The sequence below is a fragment of the Orycteropus afer genome, unplaced genomic scaffold (assembly GCF_000298275.1).
Source record: "Orycteropus afer afer isolate SDZICR_OR568_19922 unplaced genomic scaffold, OryAfe1.0 scaffold00048, whole genome shotgun sequence".
In the NCBI taxonomy this organism is placed as follows: Eukaryota; Metazoa; Chordata; class Mammalia; order Tubulidentata; family Orycteropodidae; genus Orycteropus; species Orycteropus afer.
In genome coordinates this window covers 14304657-14323501 of record NW_006921635.1, presented here as the reverse complement: position 1 = coordinate 14323501, position 18845 = coordinate 14304657, and the positions used below count along the sequence as shown (strand labels likewise).

General features: G+C 51.2%; 1 protein-coding gene across 1 annotated transcript in view; it reads left to right on the top strand.

Moving 5' to 3' along the window:
* The window catches only part of GCN1 (GCN1 activator of EIF2AK4), a 63724-nt gene extending 45850 nt beyond the window's left edge, over nucleotides 1–17874 (top strand). The window contains exons 40-58 of the mRNA XM_007938212.2: nucleotides 66–204; nucleotides 290–486; nucleotides 659–801; nucleotides 2824–2941; nucleotides 3081–3296; nucleotides 4670–4834; nucleotides 6138–6299; nucleotides 6583–6675; nucleotides 6927–7070; nucleotides 7165–7434; nucleotides 8495–8608; nucleotides 9030–9260; nucleotides 11759–11952; nucleotides 12089–12203; nucleotides 13968–14064; nucleotides 14581–14729; nucleotides 15794–15901; nucleotides 17000–17218; nucleotides 17749–17874. Coding sequence (XP_007936403.1) covers nucleotides 66–204; nucleotides 290–486; nucleotides 659–801; nucleotides 2824–2941; nucleotides 3081–3296; nucleotides 4670–4834; nucleotides 6138–6299; nucleotides 6583–6675; nucleotides 6927–7070; nucleotides 7165–7434; nucleotides 8495–8608; nucleotides 9030–9260; nucleotides 11759–11952; nucleotides 12089–12203; nucleotides 13968–14064; nucleotides 14581–14729; nucleotides 15794–15901; nucleotides 17000–17218; nucleotides 17749–17874 — 3000 coding nt within the window. The remainder of the gene's footprint in view (nucleotides 1–65; nucleotides 205–289; nucleotides 487–658; nucleotides 802–2823; nucleotides 2942–3080; nucleotides 3297–4669; nucleotides 4835–6137; nucleotides 6300–6582; nucleotides 6676–6926; nucleotides 7071–7164; nucleotides 7435–8494; nucleotides 8609–9029; nucleotides 9261–11758; nucleotides 11953–12088; nucleotides 12204–13967; nucleotides 14065–14580; nucleotides 14730–15793; nucleotides 15902–16999; nucleotides 17219–17748) is intronic.
* Nucleotides 17875–18845: the final 971 nt, after the last annotated feature.

Genomic DNA, 18845 nt, shown 5'->3' with positions numbered 1-18845 from the left:
ACCCCTGCGTAGTTGTCCAGTGGTGCTGCGTCTCATTCCCGCCCCTGTTCTTGCTTGTCTGACAGGTGCGGACGGTATCTGCAAAGGCTCTTGGGGCCATGGTGAAGGGCATGGGTGAGTCATGCTTTGAGGACTTGCTGCCGTGGCTCATGGAAACGCTGACCTACGAGCAGAGCTCTGTGGATCGCTCTGGCGCTGCACAAGGTGAGGCCAGAGCAGGCTGGGTCAGGCCAGGAATTTCCCCTTGGGCCCTCACGTCCGGGAGGTTCATTCTGTCTTGCTGTTGTAGGATTGGCTGAGGTCATGGCTGGTCTAGGGGTAGAGAAGTTGGAGAAGCTGATGCCAGAAATTGTAGCTACAGCCAGCAAAGTGGACATTGCCCCACACGTCCGGGATGGCTACATCATGATGTTCAACTACCTGCCCATCACCTTCGGCGACAAATTTACTCCCTACGTGGGGCCCATCATCCCCTGTATCCTCAAAGTAGGTACCAGTGACCGTGTTAGGGATGGTGCCAATGAGGAAGAGCATTCACGTGCTCTTCTGGAGGGCAGGTGGCTCCCTGCTGCTGGGGGCCACGTGGCAGGCCGTTTCGGGAGTCCTGCTTCCTTTGGGTCTAGGGTCAGCCCTGACTGACCCACGTCTTGGTGCACAGGCTCTTGCTGATGAAAATGAGTTTGTGCGTGACACGGCACTACGAGCGGGCCAGCGGGTCATCTCAATGTACGCCGAGACAGCCATCGCCCTGCTGCTGCCCCAGCTGGAGCAGGGCCTCTTTGATGACCTCTGGAGAATAAGGTGAGAACCGGGAACTGAGCTTTGCTGTTTGGAACTCCGACTGAGAAATGGGGAGCAGAATGTCGCCAAGAGCTCTTCAGCTTTCCCTGGACTCGTGCTTTTCGCCACTTTGTAGCTCTCCAGTTCCTGTAGCAAAGTCTTCATTCTGATTCTCTTTTAAAATGTGCTCTCTACTTAGTGTTCAATTACATTAAAATTGCAAAGCTGAGTACCCTGTAACCTGGAAAATTCTACTTCTAGGAATTTATTCCTAGGGCATACTTGGGTTAGTTGCTTAACAAGGGTTGTACAAGGATATTTGCTGCAGTACTATTTATCAAAGGATCCCTGGTGGTGCAGTGTTTAAAGCGCTCAACCGCTAACCAATAGGTCTTTGATTTGAACCTACCAGCCACTCTGTGGGAGAAAGATGTGACAGTCTGCTTAAAGATTTATAGCCTTGGGAACCCTCTGGGGCAGTTCCACTTTGTCCTGTAGGGTTGCCATGAGTTGGAATCGATTCGATGGCAGTGGGTTTGCTTTTGGGTAATTTTTTATTACTATTACTGTGATTTGGGTGAAAGTTTACAGAGCAAATTGGTTTGCATTCATCAATCAATACAGATTTTGTTTCATGACGTTGATTGCAATCCTGGCAATGTAACAAAACACTCTTCCCACTTCCTCCCTGTTGACTATTTCCCTTCATCCTTCTTTCCTATCCCTTCCTGTCTTCTGAGCTTTATCCTTGGGCATATTGCTCCTCTTTCAGTCTCATGTGCTGGTGTTCTAATGAGAGTGCATACCTCCCGTGTAATTGTTCATCTTATGTTGTCTGAAAGTTGAGCGACGGGGTGAGTTCAATTTCAGGCTTGAATGGTGTCTAAGGGCCCTGGTCTTTTTGGCTATGATCTTTACAGAGACAGAGCCCTGGTGGCATAGTGGTTAAGCACGTACTTGTTACCTGAAAGATCAGTGATTCAAATCCATCAGCCACTCCATGGGAGAAAGATGGGACAGTCTGCTTCCATAAAGATTGGAAACCTTGTGGTACAGTTCTGCTCTGCCCTATGGGGTCACTGTTAGTTGGAATCGATGTGATGACAGTGGGTTTTGTTTGGGGTTATTACTTGTCATTTGAAAAATTAGAGATCGGTATTAAAAAATTATAGCACATCTACATAGTGGACTTTATTTAAAAGAAAAAATTGACCCGAACAATCATAAGAATGATATAGGACTATTACAGCCCTTGACCTTTTGTTGCTGGAACAGTGTAGCCTGTGGGCCAGCACGTGTAGTGCGGGCCTGTTTCCCGCCTTGTGTATGGTTGGGTGCCTGGCTTTGTGAAGAGGAAGATGTGTTTTGCAGTGTCACCCAGCGTAGTGGGAGTTGTGGTGACTGTTTAAAAACTCTGTTTATATTGTTCTGTATTTCTTGAATTTCAGTTTGAATATGCTTATTAGCTTTATAACCTTAAAAACGAAGCCTAGTTTAATTTGATAAATAAAATTTCCCTTGTAGGCCTCTTCTGGCTCCTCGGTTTCTGATGACTAGGATTCCTGGGTTTATGTCCACCACCACCCCTTGTGCTCACTTGCACTCTTTTTGTATTTTTATAATCCTAAAAGTGAAACAATTTAATTTGGTGAGAAATAAGGTTTATCTTTCTAGGCCCTTCTTTCTGTGCTGAGTAGGATTCCTGGTTTCCTGTTAAAGCTTCCCTTCTGTGTGCACCCTCTTGGTGGCCTTTGTTACAAAAATGGTCAAGCATATCTAGAAGTAGAGAGGATTCCATGATTCAATCACGTGTGTGCTTTTTCAGAACGCTTATTCTTTCCCATTATAAAAGTCCCATGTACGTTCATTAGTGAAAATTTCAAAAACATAGGAAAGTGTAAGGAAATGAAAATCATTTGTCACTCTTCTCCCATTCCCAAGCAACCACCATTAATCTGGGTGCATTTCCTCCTGGTCTGTTGCAAGACTTGGCTATGAGGCTGCCCCTAGCGGCCATGTGACTCTTGTCGGTGACCTTCTCAGGTTCAGCTCTGTTCAGCTCCTTGGGGACCTCCTCTTCCACATCTCAGGAGTCACTGGGAAAATGACTACGGAAACTGCCTCTGAAGATGACAACTTTGGAACTGCCCAGTCCAACAAGGTGCCTGCTCTGAGTTGATTTCCTCCCTGTGGGTGGTGGAATTCCTTGGGGCCTGGCAGCCCTGCTGTACTCACCTTGAAGGCCTGGTACTCTGTTCACACCCTATGTGCTCTGTCCCTTGTGCCCCTGCTGGCTGCAGGCAATCATTACGGCCCTGGGGGTAGATCGGCGAAACCGGGTGCTGGCAGGGCTATACATGGGCCGCTCGGACACCCAGCTGGTTGTGCGGCAGGCGTCCCTGCACGTCTGGAAGATTGTGGTCTCCAATACCCCCCGCACCTTGCGTGAGATCCTGCCCACTCTCTTCGGACTCCTGCTGGGTTTCCTGGCCAGCACCTGCTCAGATAAGAGAACAGTAAGTTTCCCAGACCCTGCTTCTGGTCCCACAGCCCCTGGTGCCTCCTTTCAGAGCTTTGAAAGCTATATCACCTTGACTGGGCAAGAGAAGGATAAGGCCAGAAACTAACTATCGCTGTTGATTTACCTCCTTACTCATTTAACAGATGTGTTTTTTAAATTTTTATTGTGATTTGGGTGAAAGTTTACAGAGCAAATTAATTTTCCATATAGCAGTTCACATACACTTTGCCTCATGACATTGACTACAATTTCCCAAAGTGAAACAACTCCCTTCCTTCTTCCTCCCCATAGTTACCTCTTCCCTGTGTCCTTCCCTCCCATGCATTCCTGCCCCCGCTTCAAATCTCCCTGTGCAAACACTGTCCTTCTGTCCTCCCATGATTGTTCTTTCCAAGGACTATGTCTACCTGATGTAAATGTTCAGCCCACATGCAGTCTTCATTTAACAGATGTTTGTTAAGTATCTCCTATGTGCTAACTAAGCAGGGGCTTAGAACTTGGGGATATAATGGAGGAAAGAGGCAGGCTCACTTCTTACCTTTGAGAAGCTGCAGTCTAATGTGGTGATGGACATTAACCAAGTAATCACGCAAACAGTTGTAAAATGCAACTGTGGTAATATAAATGCTTCTGATAGGGGCATTTGGCTTGGCTTGGGGGTCAGGAGAGGCTTCCCAGAAGACACGGTGCCTGGAAGGTGAGCGATGAGTAAGCATTAACCAGAAGAGGTGGCAAAGGACTGCTCTAGGTGGAGAAAACAGTGCTTGAGATACCAGGATGGCATGTGCAAAGGCTCTGTGGTGGCGAGAACACGGTAGACTTTGGGCTGAAGTGAGAAAGCAGGGAGGGGCTGGCATGGTGTGAGATGAGGCTGGTGAGTGGGGCAGGACCAGCTGTGGCTAGTAGTTAGGAGGCGGTGCCCATCCTGGGCTGCTTATCACCCCTGATAGTCCCCTTTGGCCCTTTTCTAACCCTGCTGTGTGTTTGGTTCTAAAGGACTCTGAGGCTCCTGCAGCTTTGGAGAGGAGATTTATCTTTTCCTTCAAGCATCTGTTCCAGATTCAGCTCCCTATGAGCAAGAGCATAAGCTTCACTGTTTCCAGGCTGTAGGTTTAAATCCAGGGATACTGGCCCTTGACCAGGAAGCATATGGAATCTCATGCTTACCTATAAGGTGCTGGCTCTTGCTGTAGGTTGTGTAGGTGTGTGGGAAACAGAGAAAATCTCAGTGTGTAGTGTTTCACTGACACCCTGGGACCTCCTTGGGGTCAGGAGCGTTTAGAGTTCAGACAGTGACTCAGATAAAGTCCAGGAGGACCCAGGGCTCCTGTTCTGGAGTTGCCATCCTGATTGGAGCTCTGCTGACAGATCGCAGCAAGGACGTTGGGAGATCTCGTCCGGAAGTTGGGGGAGAAGATCCTCCCTGAGATCATCCCCATCCTCGAGGAAGGCCTGAGGTCTCAGAAGAGCGACGAGAGGCAGGGCGTGTGCATTGGGCTGAGCGAGATCATGAAGTCCACCAGCCGCGATGCCGTGAGTGTCTTCAGAGGGCCCCCGGCTGCACTGTGCTGACCTGACTAGGACGGGGCGGTGGGTGCCAGCAGGGGCTTCTCCCCAAGAGCTTTCTCCCTGCCCTCGGCGATGGGAGAGCCTCTCTGTAGGGGCACTGCTGCCTGTGGCTAAGCCCCACGTGGACTTCAGTTTCCCTCCTCTTAGCTTTCCTGCCGGTTTCACAAGTGAAGAGAGTGCTTTGAGGCCTCAGGTGACTTCAGGGAGTGAAGGTGATTCTTCTCTCCCTGCTCCTGAGGTTGCTTCAGATCCCCCACATGTCTCTTCATTGGTTTCATTAAGATGCACGATGCCTCGTTGTCAGAGAAGGAAAGCATGCCAGTGTGGGAGCATGGAGGGCGGTGGCGAGTGGGAGGGTGTGCGCACGTTCTTAGGTGTGGAGTAGACAAGAGTTTAAGTACCCAGTGGGCGGAAACGTACTGTCTGTAGTAGTAACACTGCTTCCACAGCAGCGATATTCGAGGGCTTTGGAGTGCTTTACGCTGACCTCGCTTTCGGAGGTCATTGACCCTTGAAACATCTCTGGGAAGTAGGTCGAGAACTCACTCTGTCAATTTAGATGAAAGCACCAAAGCGATCGAGGGGGTGGCCGGGGAGAAGTGTAAGCAAGCAGCCAGTTGCTTAGTCCAAGCATCGTAGTCTTGATTTACTGGGTCCTTCTCCTGTGGGTGTTAATATATGAATAGATTTTTTTTTCTTTTCATATTTGCATTGGGCAAGTGCAGAGTTGTGACTCATTGAATAGTTACCAAGTTGCCTAGAAGCCGAGTCTTGACCACAAGGTGCCCACGGTCCAATGGCAAGGCAGACGTGTTGGCTAGTATCTAGAATTCAGAGTGGCCTTAACCTAGGATGGAATTCTTTCCAAAGAGAAAGAGAGACATCACTGACCCCACTGTAGACCCGAAGACTTCAGAGAGGAGGACTTGATCTGAGACTTGAACAACTTGGAATTTTCCAGAGGATAAATAGAGGAAGGAGTTCGGGGGGAGTGAAGACTGGGTAGTGTAGGGCCTTGCCGTGTGAAGGCGCTTGGACTTCTTGTAGGAGATGGGGTGTATCTGAGAATTCATGTGAACAGTTTACGCCACTGATTCTTAATTCATGGGGGTACTTCATATAACTTATTTTTTTTTATATATATATTTGAACATTTCCACAATAAAGAGTCAAAAGAAACATCAAGCAAAGGTATCTGTGTTGGGTGGGCCAGGATTTCCCCGCCTGGCTCCCTGGCTTGCTCTCAGTGGTGCTGGTGTTCTTGTAGGTGCTGTATTTCTCTGAGTCCCTTGTGCCCACGGCCAGGAAGGCTCTGTGTGACCCACTAGAGGAGGTCAGGGAGGCGGCGGCCAAGACCTTTGAGCAGCTGCACTCCACCATCGGCCACCAGGCCTTGGAGGACATCCTCCCGTTTCTGCTGAAGCAGCTGGTGAGTGGATCTGCCACACACCTCCCAGCTTGGCTTTTACTGTCTTTGTAGAAGCAAAGTATGGGGGGCTTATCCTGCCAGGCAGTTGGAAGTTGGGCCCTCCAGAGGGAGTGGGTGCAGCAAAATCAGATTTGGCTTTGTACTTGTCCTTTGATGGTACGTAAATCTGGGTGCAGTGGGAAGAAGGGAGGAGAGTGGAGAGAGACATTGGCAGGGCTGTTGGAGACTGCAGACATGTGCACAGGAGCCGGCTCCTCGGGTTCTCTCTGTTTCCCCTGTGCAGGAAGACGAGAAAGTGTCGGAGTTTGCCTTGGACGGGCTGAAGCAAGTTATGGCCATCAAGAGTCGGGTGGTGCTGCCCTACCTCGTGCCCAAGGTAAATCCCAGCACTACGAAGTCATAGCTGCATTGTTAGTGCTGGGCCTGTCTTGAAGACAAGTCACATGTGGGGAGAGGCTGGTGATGGAGGCAGTGCAGATAGGAAGCCCCCTGTTCCCTGAGATCCGTGGAGCAGACATGAAGCTCTGGGCAGTGGCGCTGGGTCTGTCCTCCTAATCCTTCTCTGCTCAGAGCCTAGTAGCAAGTGCTTAGCGTGTGTTGAGTTGATGATATCCGTTGCTCTCCCAGCTGACAACGCCACCGGTCAATACCCGGGTGCTGGCATTCCTCTCGTCTGTGGCAGGCGATGCCCTGACCCGTCATCTCAGTGTGATCCTCCCGGCGGTCATGTTGGCCCTGAAGGAGAAGCTTGGGACGGCGGGTGAGCAACTGGTAAGAGCTGTTGGCACACCTGTGAGCTTTCTAATAGCCCCCTGTCCTGCTGAGGAGGCTCTGTGCTCAACACCCATGTCCCCTCTGTGTTTAGGAGATGGCCAACTGTCAGGCTGTCATCCTCTCCGTGGAGGATGAGGCCGGGCAGCGGATCATCATTGAGGATCTCTTGGAAGCCACCCGCAGCCCTGAGGTGGGCATGAGGCAGGCTGCCGCCATCATCCTCAACATCTACTGTTCCCGCACGAGGGCCGACTACACCAACCACCTGCGGAGCCTGGTCTCTGGCCTGATCCACCTCTTCAACGACTCCAACCCCGTGGTTCTGGAGGAGAGCTGGGATGCCCTGAATGCCATCACCAAGGTGAGGGGCCTGCCGACCCCACCTGAGCACTCACTGCTGGTCAGAATCTGGAAGAGAACCCACCCTCACCCTTCCTGTCAATTACTGGACCTCAGGTGCATTTAGGAAGTTAGACCCTCCATTAATAAGGCCTAGTAATAAATCCCACCCACCGTCTGTCAGTCTGTTGTACTGCTGAGGCCTGAGTGGTACTATGAGGCTGGCAGCTATGCCACGGGTATTTCAAATACCAGCAGGGGCTACCCACAGGGGACAGCTCTCAGTGGGGCTTCCAGACCAAGGTGGACTAGGAAGAAAGTCCTGGCAGCCTACTTCTGAAAATCAGCCGATGCAAACCCTGTGGACTGTGATAGGCTGTTCTCTGGTCAGTACTGGGAGATGAGAGTCTTGGCTGGAAGGTCCTCTACACGGTGGCTGCAGCAGTGGACTCAGGCACACTTACGATGGGGAAGCTGGAGCAGGCCCAGGAGCATTTGGTTCTGTTGTACGTGGGTCTCTGTGAGGCAGAGCTGACCTGACAGCACATGACAAAAGCAATGGTAATAAGCCATATGCAGCCTTAAGAAAAACCCCTCTTGATGGTAGAAGATTCTAAATATTTGTAAGAGTAGGCTGTTAGCCTCTGGTAACAATCCCCTTGTACCTGCCACCTCCACCACTAGTCTGTCAGGGTGTGTCCTACGGTGGTGGGTTGCATGTTGCTGTGAGGCTGGAGGCTATGGCACCAGTATTTCAAATACCACCAGGGTCACCCATGGTGGACAGGTTTCAGCAGAGCTTCCAGACTAAGACAGACTCAGAAGAAGGAAGGGGCCATCCACTTCGCAAAAAGTGGCAGCCAGGGAAAACCTTATGAATAGCAGTGAAACACTGTCTTATACATTACTGGAAAACTTTATGAATAGCCGTGCACCTTTGTCCATTATAGCACTGATAGTGCTTCAACGTTTAGCAACTCACCACTCTTGTTTATTACCCACCCTCCAGTGTTATTTTGAAGCTGTCTTATGAGGGCTGTTTAGAACTCTCACGTTCGCTGCTTTTCCCTGGATTTCCACAGAAGCTGGATGCTGGCAACCAGCTGGCACTGATTGAAGAACTGCACAAAGAAATCCGGCTCGCAGGGAGTGAGAGCAGAGGAGAGCACGTGCCAGGATTCTGCCTCCCCAGGAAGGTAAGCGGGCCGTGTGGAAGGGCTACCGTGGGCAGGCAGCCTTCCTCGGCCTCGGCCCCCACCACGGTCTACGGTAGAGCAGCCGGCGTAGTACCCTGAGGTGCTGTTAGCACCCTCACAGACAGTATGGGGACAGGGTTCCTACTGCCCTCAGTGTGAGCTGTGGAGCCACTGCAGCCAGAGCAGGTGGGGCATGTGGCCCCGTGCATGTCACCTCTGGGGGAGAGACCTGGTGTCTTCAGTCACATACAGTTCTGGGCACTGCTCCCTTGCCAGCACACTCTCAGGCTGTGAGCCTGTCAGCCTGAACGTTCCTCCAGGGAGCTGACGGGAGGGTGGCTGACAGGAGTGCCTTGCTTTGGGTGGGAGGAACCTGGGCTGAGCCTTTGAGGCTTAACTTTCAGGTTTATTTTCTTGTCAGGGAGTAACGTCCATCCTTCCAGTCTTGAGGGAAGGAGTTCTGACTGGCAGCCCGGAGCAGAAGGAAGAAGCAGCCAAAGCCTTAGGCCTGGTGATTAGACTGACCTCAGCAGATGCCCTGAGGCCCTCCGTGGTCAGCATCACCGGCCCTTTGATCCGCATTCTGGGAGACCGGTTCAGCTGGAATGTGAAGGCAGCTTTGCTCGAGACACTCAGCCTCTTGCTGGCCAAGGTAGGTGTTCTGGTTACCTAGTGCCTCTGTGACAGGAATATACCACAAATGGGATGGCTTCAACAAACAGGAGTTTATTGTCTTACAATTCTGGAGGCTTTAAATCCGAGTTCAGAGTGCCAGGTTCTAGGGCCTGGGTGAGAGCCCCTCAACCTTGGGCTTCAGCTTTGCCTCCTGCTTCTAGCCCACTGGAGCTGGAGGCTTTTTTTCACTCAGACAGCTGCTGGCTGCTGAGGTTGACAAACCCAAGGTTGACAAGTTAAAAGGCACACTCCCAACGTTTCCAAACAACACGGCAGGCCACTAATTCAAGTCCATTGAAAGTCCCAAGATTGGCAGAGCATGGCAGGCTGCTTAACAACGACTCGGCTACATGCAGGGTTCAAGTGTGCTATAAGCTAGAGACCATTCCCAAAGCTGCTGCTTATATACGGGAAGCAGACCGCATCTGTAAAGCAGCTACTCAGCTGCTTGGGGTAGATCCCGTCATGGAGTTGATTGCCAGTCTCATCATGGGGAATAACTACCGCGAGCTGCCCAGACACCACTCAACCAGGTCCAGCTAAGTTGACACACAACCTTAACTACCACAGTGGGTGGCTGAAAGAAAAACCATTCACCATTAGGATCCCAGAGAATAGATCTGCCTGCAAGAGACTGACAGAGGTATCTTATGGCAGCAGAGGACCAGTTGCATTATGGGGAAATGGTATTGCAGAGCGGGTTAAGAGCTTGGACTCTAGACTCATTACATCAGGGTTCATTTCTGAGCCCTTCTGTATTGAGTGACCTCGATCAACCTCTGAGCCTGTTTCCTCACCTACAGTATGAGAGTTACAATAGTGCCTACCTCACGAAGGGCTGTGAAATGTGTGATCATGGGAAGTAATGTTGGGTACAGTGCCTGACACCCACTAAGTACTTGCCACACACTAATTGCTTTTATGAAGGACTGTTGGTTCCAAGGAAGAAATTCAGGGCTACGTAAATACAGTTGAAACATGGCTTAAATATGCTTCTATTTTCATTATGGCCACATTTGAGACATGCACAGAATCTCGTAAGAGAACGAAAAGAAAGCCTGTGAGGGTCTGAAGTGGCTTCAGTTTTAGCCAAAAGCAAAAGAGACAAAGGCCCAACACGGTAACCAATTCTGATGTTTCCTGAGGTAATAATTAAACCCTTCAGCTTTTAAAAAGCATAGCCAGCAGCACCAAGATTGGTAATTGAGGGGAGAAAATTCTCACAGAAGGTTTGAAAGCAAAAGCCACTATACAATTTGTAGCTTTTTCCTTTTGGGATTGTGAGTTGCAATATCATTTTGTGGAAAACTGAGTGTTTTTTTGATCAAGTGTCTTTACTTGTGTTCTGTGGGGTTTAGATGCAAGTGGAGTCCTTACCTCATGGCATTTGTCCCTTAGGCCATGAGCTTCCCTCTGTGGTGTGGCTCCAGCAGCCTGCACTCCCCGACCCCAGTCCTTTCAGACCCACGTGACATTGACCCTCCAGACTGCTGCTCCTCAGTTAACAATAACATCTCTGGTTGCAGACCATCTGTATCTGGTCAAGAATGTGTCTGTTTCTAGTATATAATGAGGGATTAAACTGGAATTTTAATTGGATGGGTGCACATGTATGTGAGGAGGAATTTCTGAGGTCACTTGTTCCATGAGATTGCTCTAAGGGCCACATGCGAAGCAGGGCTTTGAACTGCAAAATGGTTGAGTCATGGCTCACAGAAACAAGGGCAGCAGCATATGGACGCATTGCATAGCAGCCAGCCCTCTTGAATGTCAGATTCCGAATGGGAGGCAGGCAGTGGTGCTCCTGAAAGTTTCCTGATACAGGGTATTGGGTTATCGGCAGGATTGGCAAGCGACACACATTCAAAGCAGTGTGGTCGACTGCCATCTTTGAGCAGGGCACTGTTGCCTATTTCCTACTCCGGACAGAACCCAACACATAAGAGATTTGGTTGCTATGTAGTGTGTACGCTGCCCTTGTTTCCTTCAGCCTTGACTGAGCAGTTTTGAACCAGTTTGAAGCCCTGATGTGAAGTGCTTAACCTGTGTGGTCATTACTCAGTGGCTGGGAGCTGCGGGTCGGCTTCTGGTCCTTTCCCTGTCTTGGCGCTAGAACTGTGTGTCAACAGCGCCAGTAGCCATCTGCCTGCCCTGCTCTTTAATGCATTTGGAGAAGGAGGTTTTTCAATCATTTGTCTACGTGGGCAGGTCTCCACAGGGCTAGGACCAGCCTAGCCAACGCTGTAAGCGTCCTCAGATGGCAGCTGCTGCCTCTGCTGCCGCCTTTTCCGCCTCTCGGCGAAAGATGCTGCAAGTGGAGGAGCTGAGCAGGGCCTGTCTCCTCTTGCGTGAGATGTTCGTTTCTCGCCTCCGCACGGGAGCTGGGGTAGCGCGTGTTGGTTTGTGATGGCTGTTTGTTTCCATGCCTTGGGCGGCCCCACAGCTATTATCCTTTGGATATGGTTTCTCACACAGGTTGGGATTGCCCTGAAGCCCTTCCTGCCCCAGTTGCAGACCACCTTTACCAAAGCCCTGCAGGACTCCAACCGAGGTGTGCGCCTTAAGGCTGCCGAGGCTCTGGGGAAGCTCATTTCCATCCACGTCAAGGTGGACCCGCTCTTCACCGAGCTGCTTAACGGAATCCGAGTCGTGGAGGACTCGGGCATCAGGTGCGTGCAGGGGAAGGAGGGCTGTGTCCTGAGGAAGTCAGACAGCTGCTGAGTGTGATGCAGGCTCTGACCCTCCAGGTCGGGGGGACAGTGGTGAGGGGGAGTCTTATCTGAGTAGGGTGTATTGGTCCTGTAGGGATACCATGCTGCAGGCCCTGCGGTTCGTGATTCAGGGAGCAGGGGCCAAAGTGGATGCTGTCATCCGGAAAAACATCATCTCGCTCCTGCTAAGCATGCTGGGACACGATGAGGTACGGCCACGGGTGGGCTCGAGTTTTTTTTTTTTTTTTGGGGTTTGTTGTCTGTTTTGTGTTAGAAGAACTTGGTACTGCTGCCAGATGGTCAATGATGATAGTGATCCTTGATATCTCTCTTGCTCTGTAGGGTTGGGAGGGAGACAGGGCAGGTCTTGCTGGTATCGGTTAACCTGCTTTACAGCTAAAGGAAGTCAGGTTGTGGAGTTCAGATGTCTCTGATCTGAAACAAGTCACTTCCCTTCTGTACCCTTCATTTGCCCCATTTCTCCATATGATGGAGTTGGCTTATTTGTCTGGGAAGCACACTTATGAATGGTGGGGTCACAACCAGAATCTGGTTCAGACAGACCTGTCGGACAGACCTCTGGTTCTGTCTTGCATCTGTTCTTGTAGCCCTGCCTTACCCAGGCGGGAGGCACTGAAGTACCGGTGGCTACCCGGCACTGTGGCGGGCCCAGGAGGGCGTGAGTCTATGGATAAGGATTTCCTCTTTTCCCTCTCCCGGACAGCCCTCTGTGTGGTGACCTAATTTACATTTGTCAGGCTAATCTCTGGAGAGAGGGCTGTGGGGCTCATGGGGGCTCACCCTTGGTGGTGTACTCACTTAGCCATTACGCCGCTGCATGGACCACAGCTCGGCCAGTCGGCTTCTAATCCCAACCACCTGCTCCCTGATTAAGGCCTCGGGCCTTTCCTGTAGGTACAGACGGCATCAGGCTTCTCGTGGTCACAGTCTGTCAGGGTTTTCACAGGGCCGTGCCCAGTGCCAGCAAAAGTTGGTATGAAACGAATTTGCATCTCATCATATTGGAGCTTAAAATAGGTCCAGTTGGAGAGTGTGGGTGTTGGGGAGCCAGCTTTAGCCTTGTTTGGCACTTGGGGTTCGGCTTAGAGCTGGAGGCCCAAGCTGCTGGCAGGCTGCACCTTCCTTCCCCTCAGAACTTCCGCCACTTGGGTTGGAAGTGGCAATCTGGGGTGCTGGCCTGGCATTGGCTTCCCCAGAGGTCTTGTTTTTTGGGAGGGGTGGGGGAGGGGCCTGTCAGACAGAGGCCTGTTCATCTGGCAAGGAGGTTAGAGGCCACCGTCCATATTCCCTACTTGGCTGGCGAGGGAGGAGTAACAGGGAGCAGTTGTGTACCTGACTCTGATTTTGAGAGAGGGTGCTTGGCCTTTACCCAGCTTCTTTGGGTTGATGGGTGCCTTTAGTTTGACTTCCTCAGACAAACCAGAATAACTGAGGTGGTAGTGGGATACAGGATACAGGAGCCATTCTAGACACTGGTGGGGGAGGAGTTCGGGTGGCTAGTGACTGGGCTTCGCTGTGACTTTGCCGCGCTTCCTCTCAGGTGCCGAGGCCTCCTCCATTCACCCCACCCCCACCCCGCCTCTCAGGGCTGTTGATGGTAATTGAGATAATCCATGAAAAGCATTCAGACATCCTCAGTGGAAAGGTGCTGGGGAAAGACAGCTATTATTACTGTTAACGATGATGATTACCATATGCACACATGCTAGAGTTTTCTATAATTAAGTGCTGGGTGTGTAATTTTTAACTCCACACCAAGTGGCAGTTTCAGCGAATGGCAGTCCCAGTCTGGCACTAGGAGCCTGAAGTGAGGACTGGTTTAGAACTCGGCAGGTTGTCCTGCCTTTCTTCCCTGCCCCTCCACCTGGGGGCTTCATGGTTGTTGGCCCAGCTGCCTGGGGCTGTGGGGTTGCACGCACGCTGCCTTCTCACTCCTTTCTCTGCTCCATCAGGACAACACTCGGATAGCCTCGGCTGGGTGCTTGGGGGAGCTGTGTGCCTTTCTGACTGATGAGGAGCTGAATCCGATTCTCCAGCAGTGCTTGCTGGGTAGGTCTCGTGATACACTGGGGAGCTGCCCTTCTGGGACTCGGGCCCCTTCACCCTGGGAGAGATCCCACGTCTCCCCTTCTTCTCTGAGAGCCTTGGGCATCTGAGTTGCCTTCTCCCAGGAGTCTGGCTGTTCAAAACACAATGGGTGGTGGTGGAATAATTTGGAAAAGGACGGCGGTAATGATCACACACCATGAAGAATGTAGTCGGTGTCACAGAATTGTATGTGGGAGATGGTTGAATTGGGGAAAAAAACAGGAGCAAATGGAGTTTTCACTAGTCCTGTAACCCTGAGTGTCTCTTCAGAGAACGCAGCTCAGATTGGAAGTGAGACCTCTCCTTAATACGTCACTTTGGGGGCCTTCTGCCATGTTGGAAGGGGAGGTCCACGTGCAGTATGAACTGGGGTTTCCTTGCACTCCGAGGTGGCACCCTGGTCTCGGGGGGGCTGGCCCATGACTTCATGGGCGGTGGACTCATGCTCTGAAGTGTGGGTTGTGTCCTTCTCTCCAGCGGATGTGTCTGGCATTGACTGGATGGTTCGGCATGGGCGGAGCCTGGCGCTGTCTGTGGCTGTGAGTGTGGCTCCTGGCAGACTCTGTGCTGGCAAGTACAGCAGTGACGTCCAGGATATGATCCTCAGCAATGCGGTGGCCGACAGGGTAAGGCTCTGAGGCAGCCACGCCCCTCCCTTCCCCATCCCCCTCACCACAGATTCATGGCCATCGTCTCACTGACACAGTGCAGGGAGGAAGACGACTCCAGACTGAGTGTTAGGAGGCTCGGCTTGAATTTGACCTTTTCTAGTCACTTACTGTGATGACAGACAAGTCCCTGGGCCCCAGTTTCATCGTCTAAGCAAGGAGGAGTTTGGGCTGGAGAATGTCTTTTCTGGGTTAAAAAGTCCTGGGAACCAGCAACTCAGAAATTGTTCATCTGCCCCACCGCCAGGGCAGCCTGTTTGAGGGCGAGCTGTTGAGAAGTCTTCAGTGTAAAGCAGTAAGGATTGAGGTGGGTGGTGGAGAGCCAGGGCCCAGGGACTCCTGCGAAAGGGACTTTGCCTGGCCTTCCTGCTGCAAGGAAAGAGCCAGAAGTCATTACGACCAGCTCTTTTTTTTTTTTTCCAATTGTCATTGTAATTTGGGTGACCATTTACAGAGCAATTTCATTTTCTTTACAACAGTTCATACCTACTTTGTTTCATGACAGTGACTGCAGTTCCTCACTGTGTAACAGTTATCTTCCCACTTCCTCCCTGTAGCTATCTCTTCCCTGTGTCCTTCCCTATGCAATCCTGCACCCCGAGCTATACTGCCCTTCTGTTCTCTCAAGATTGATTGACTGCTCTAAGGGATGTATCTGCCTGATGTAAATATTCATCCTATATGCCTGTCTGTTGTTTGGCTAGCAGCCACAGGAGTGAATTCAGTTCTAGACCTGGAAGGTAACTAGAGGCCATAGTCAGGGGGTCTCAACAGGCTCCCACAGGCCAGTATACCTGGTCTTTTTTTTTTTTTTTTATTTTGAATTTGGTTCCACATTGTTCTCCCACTTTATCCAGGACTTCGTGCACCGATCCCTTTCTGAGTGGTTGGTAGTGGTAGCTGGGCACCATCTAGGTCTTCTGGTCTCATGGTCATATTTGCTGAGGATCACATGGTCTGCTCGTCCCTTGGACTTGTGTTTCCATGCATCTTACGTAGTTTCACTCTTTCCTTCTCCACAGATCCCCATTGCCGTGAGCGGGGTCCGGGGCATGGGCTTTTTGATGAAATACCACATCGAGACAGGAGGTGGACAGTTGCCAGCCAAACTCTCCAGCCTGTTCGTTAAGGTGAGTGAGGCAGGGACAAGGTTTGAGTCAGTAAGGCTGGGCTGAGAAAGGACCTGGGACCACAGAACACCAGAAATGTGCCCTCACTCATTTATTCTAGACTTTTCCACAGAGAGCCTTCAGCAGGTCTCTGAACTCTTGTAAATGGGATGTAAAACATCTCCATGTGTCTTGTTCTCTGGAAGAGCATCTGACTTGTCAGATTCTCAGAGACCTTGGTTCAAACCAAATTGAGAACCACTATTTCAGGCTATTTTTCTAGACATCCTGGTTACCCTGGTATTGTAAAATCAGAGACCGGCCTGGGTCCCAGGCTTAGTCCTCTGGGTGGCACATTATTGTTGGTGTGTGTGTTGTGTCAGGTGCAAGCTCCTACGCAGGGAAGCCGAGGACTTTGAAGTGCACGTGCTTCTCAACCCTTCACGTGCACACAGAGACTGAGAATCTGCATTTAGCAGGATGGGGCCGAGCATGGGCCTCCGCCTTTGCTGCTGGTGGGCAGGCCTCACTGTGTAGCACCCCAGTGGGTATTGCCTACACTCTGCAGATGCCGGAGCCCTGCTAAGAGCTTTGGGGGGGCTCCAGTTAGACTGGCCTGTGCAGGAGCGTCATCACCCTGATTCAGTTCATCCAGCATTTATTTACTGAGCACCTACTGTGTGCATAGCTGGTCTAGAGATGAGCAAGACTTCCGGGGTTAGGACACACAGGAAGCCCATGGGAGGACTCTAATTTAGACAGGGCTGTCTGGGAAGGCCCCTGAGGAAATGACATTTGAGCTGAGACTTAAAGGATGAGAACGAACCAGTCAAGCGAAGCACCGAGGGCAAGCATGTCCCAGGCAGCGGGAGCAGCCAGTGCAGAGGCCCTGAGACAGGAAGGCGCAGGGCATGTTCGAGGAAGTGAAAGCCCCACGTGGGCGTGCAGTAGTGAGCTGGGGGAGAGGGGCTGAGTGTGCAAGCCCCACGGGAGGAGATGACATTGGAAGGAACCAGGTCCAGGATGAAGTGGGTATTGGGCCAGGAACTTGGGTTTCTTTGCAGTTAGAGAAACAGACTGGGTGTGCCTAACCCCAGGCCTGCCTGTTCCTCCCTATAGTGTCTGCAGAACCCAGCCAGTGACATCAGGCTGGTGGCTGAGAAGATGATCTGGTGGGCCAATAAGGACCCACTGCCTCCCCTGGACCCCCAGGCCGTCAAGCCCATTCTGAAGGCGCTCCTTGACAACACCAAGGATAAAAACACCAGCGTCAGGGCCTACAGCGACCAGGCCATCGTCAATCTCCTGAAGATGAGACAGGGTGAAGAGATGTTTCAGGTGGGAGCCTGTGACTAGTGTGCCAGGGTGTGTTGTGGTGGTCGCTTTGCAGTTCTTCTTCCACATGACGATCCTGAGGCCTCGTGCTCTTTTCCGCCACCTCATAGGTGCTAGTCTGAGCAGCAGATTGTGGTTCGGGTGCCGGGCCTGGTGCCTGAGAACACCTTCCTCCCCTCTTGTGGCTTCCAAACGTCCTTCAGCAGCAGAGCCCTTTCTTCAAATAAAATCTCGCGTGGCACCCAGAGCTCTAAAACGGTCTGAGTAGATCTGCCCTCTTGAAGGCGCTCAGCCTCTACCTCTTCCAGTCCTAAGGCCTGAAATCTGTAACCACCTGCACCTCACCACCTCAGAAGCGTTCTAAGCGTTTTTCTCAGCTTTGCCCGGGCCTGTCCCATTTCCTCATTTTGCCACATTCTACCTCAGTGGCGCTAGTTCTGAGGTCAATGTTCCTTTTTGTTTTTACTTGATTTGAGGAGAAGTCTGGAGCCATGTGTTCTGACTGTGCTCCTCTCTCCCACCCTTGCCCACAGTCTCTCTCCAAGATCCTGGATGTGGCCAGTTTGGATGTACTGAGTGAGTGCCATCGCAGATCACTGAGGAAGCTGGCCAGCCAGGCCGACTCCCCGGAGCAGGTGGACGACAGCATCCTGACCTGACGGCCGGGCTCTGCCAACCCACGGAGCTCCTCGTCAGCGTTTTGGCTCCACACCTTTGTCCAGTGTTTTCATTTTTGAAAATAACGTTTGTTCCGATGGGGAGCTTAGGAGATGGCGTTCCCGGGAAGTATTTTACTGTATCAGCAGACCATAGCCAAAGCCTTAAATCAAACCAACACACAACTAAAGATTGCCTCCTCATCTCACACCCTTTTCTTTGGAGAAGAGAAGCAGCAGTACATGTGTATGTCTCACCACACGAGCCGAGTCCCCTGCTCAGGGCAGCTAGGGTCAGGGACGAGGAGGCTCAAACTTCTGCTTCCCCTTCTGTGCTTGAGCTCAGGTTTGAGAGAGGGCACCACCAGTCCTCAGCCTAGATTCCGAGTGGGGCCTGTAACCGTGGTGGGGAGTCTGAGCTTGGCTTTTCGCTTGTGTGCGGCCTGATGGAATCTGACCCGTCAGGTGAAGATGATACCTCTGCAGCCCTGGCCGTTCACACATCTGGGGAGGGGTATAGGGTTAGATGCAGGCTGTTAGAAGGAGGAATAAAGTTTTAATAAAGGCTTTGATTTCATCTTGATATAAGCAGAATTTTTAAAAATCTCCAAATAGCCATTAGATTTGAAGCTGTGTGCATCAGGAATAAGGAAAGATTAACAGTTATTTTTGTAAGTGTTAGCAGAACTGTAGGGTTTCTAGGAGTCCTGGTGGTGCAGTGGCTAAAGTTCTTGGCTGCTAACTGAAAGGTCAGCAGTTCAAACCCACTAGCTGCTCCATGGGAATAAAGATGTGATAATCCACTATCATAAAGATTTACAGCCTGAAAACTGTATGGAGGCAGTGTACTCTGTCCTAAAGGGTTGCTATGAGTCAGAATTGACAGCAATGGCAAAATTCCTGGCATCCGTTACCTGCTCCGTGACATCGTGCAGATACCTATAGACTTGTCTGTCCTGAGGTCGGGTGTCAAA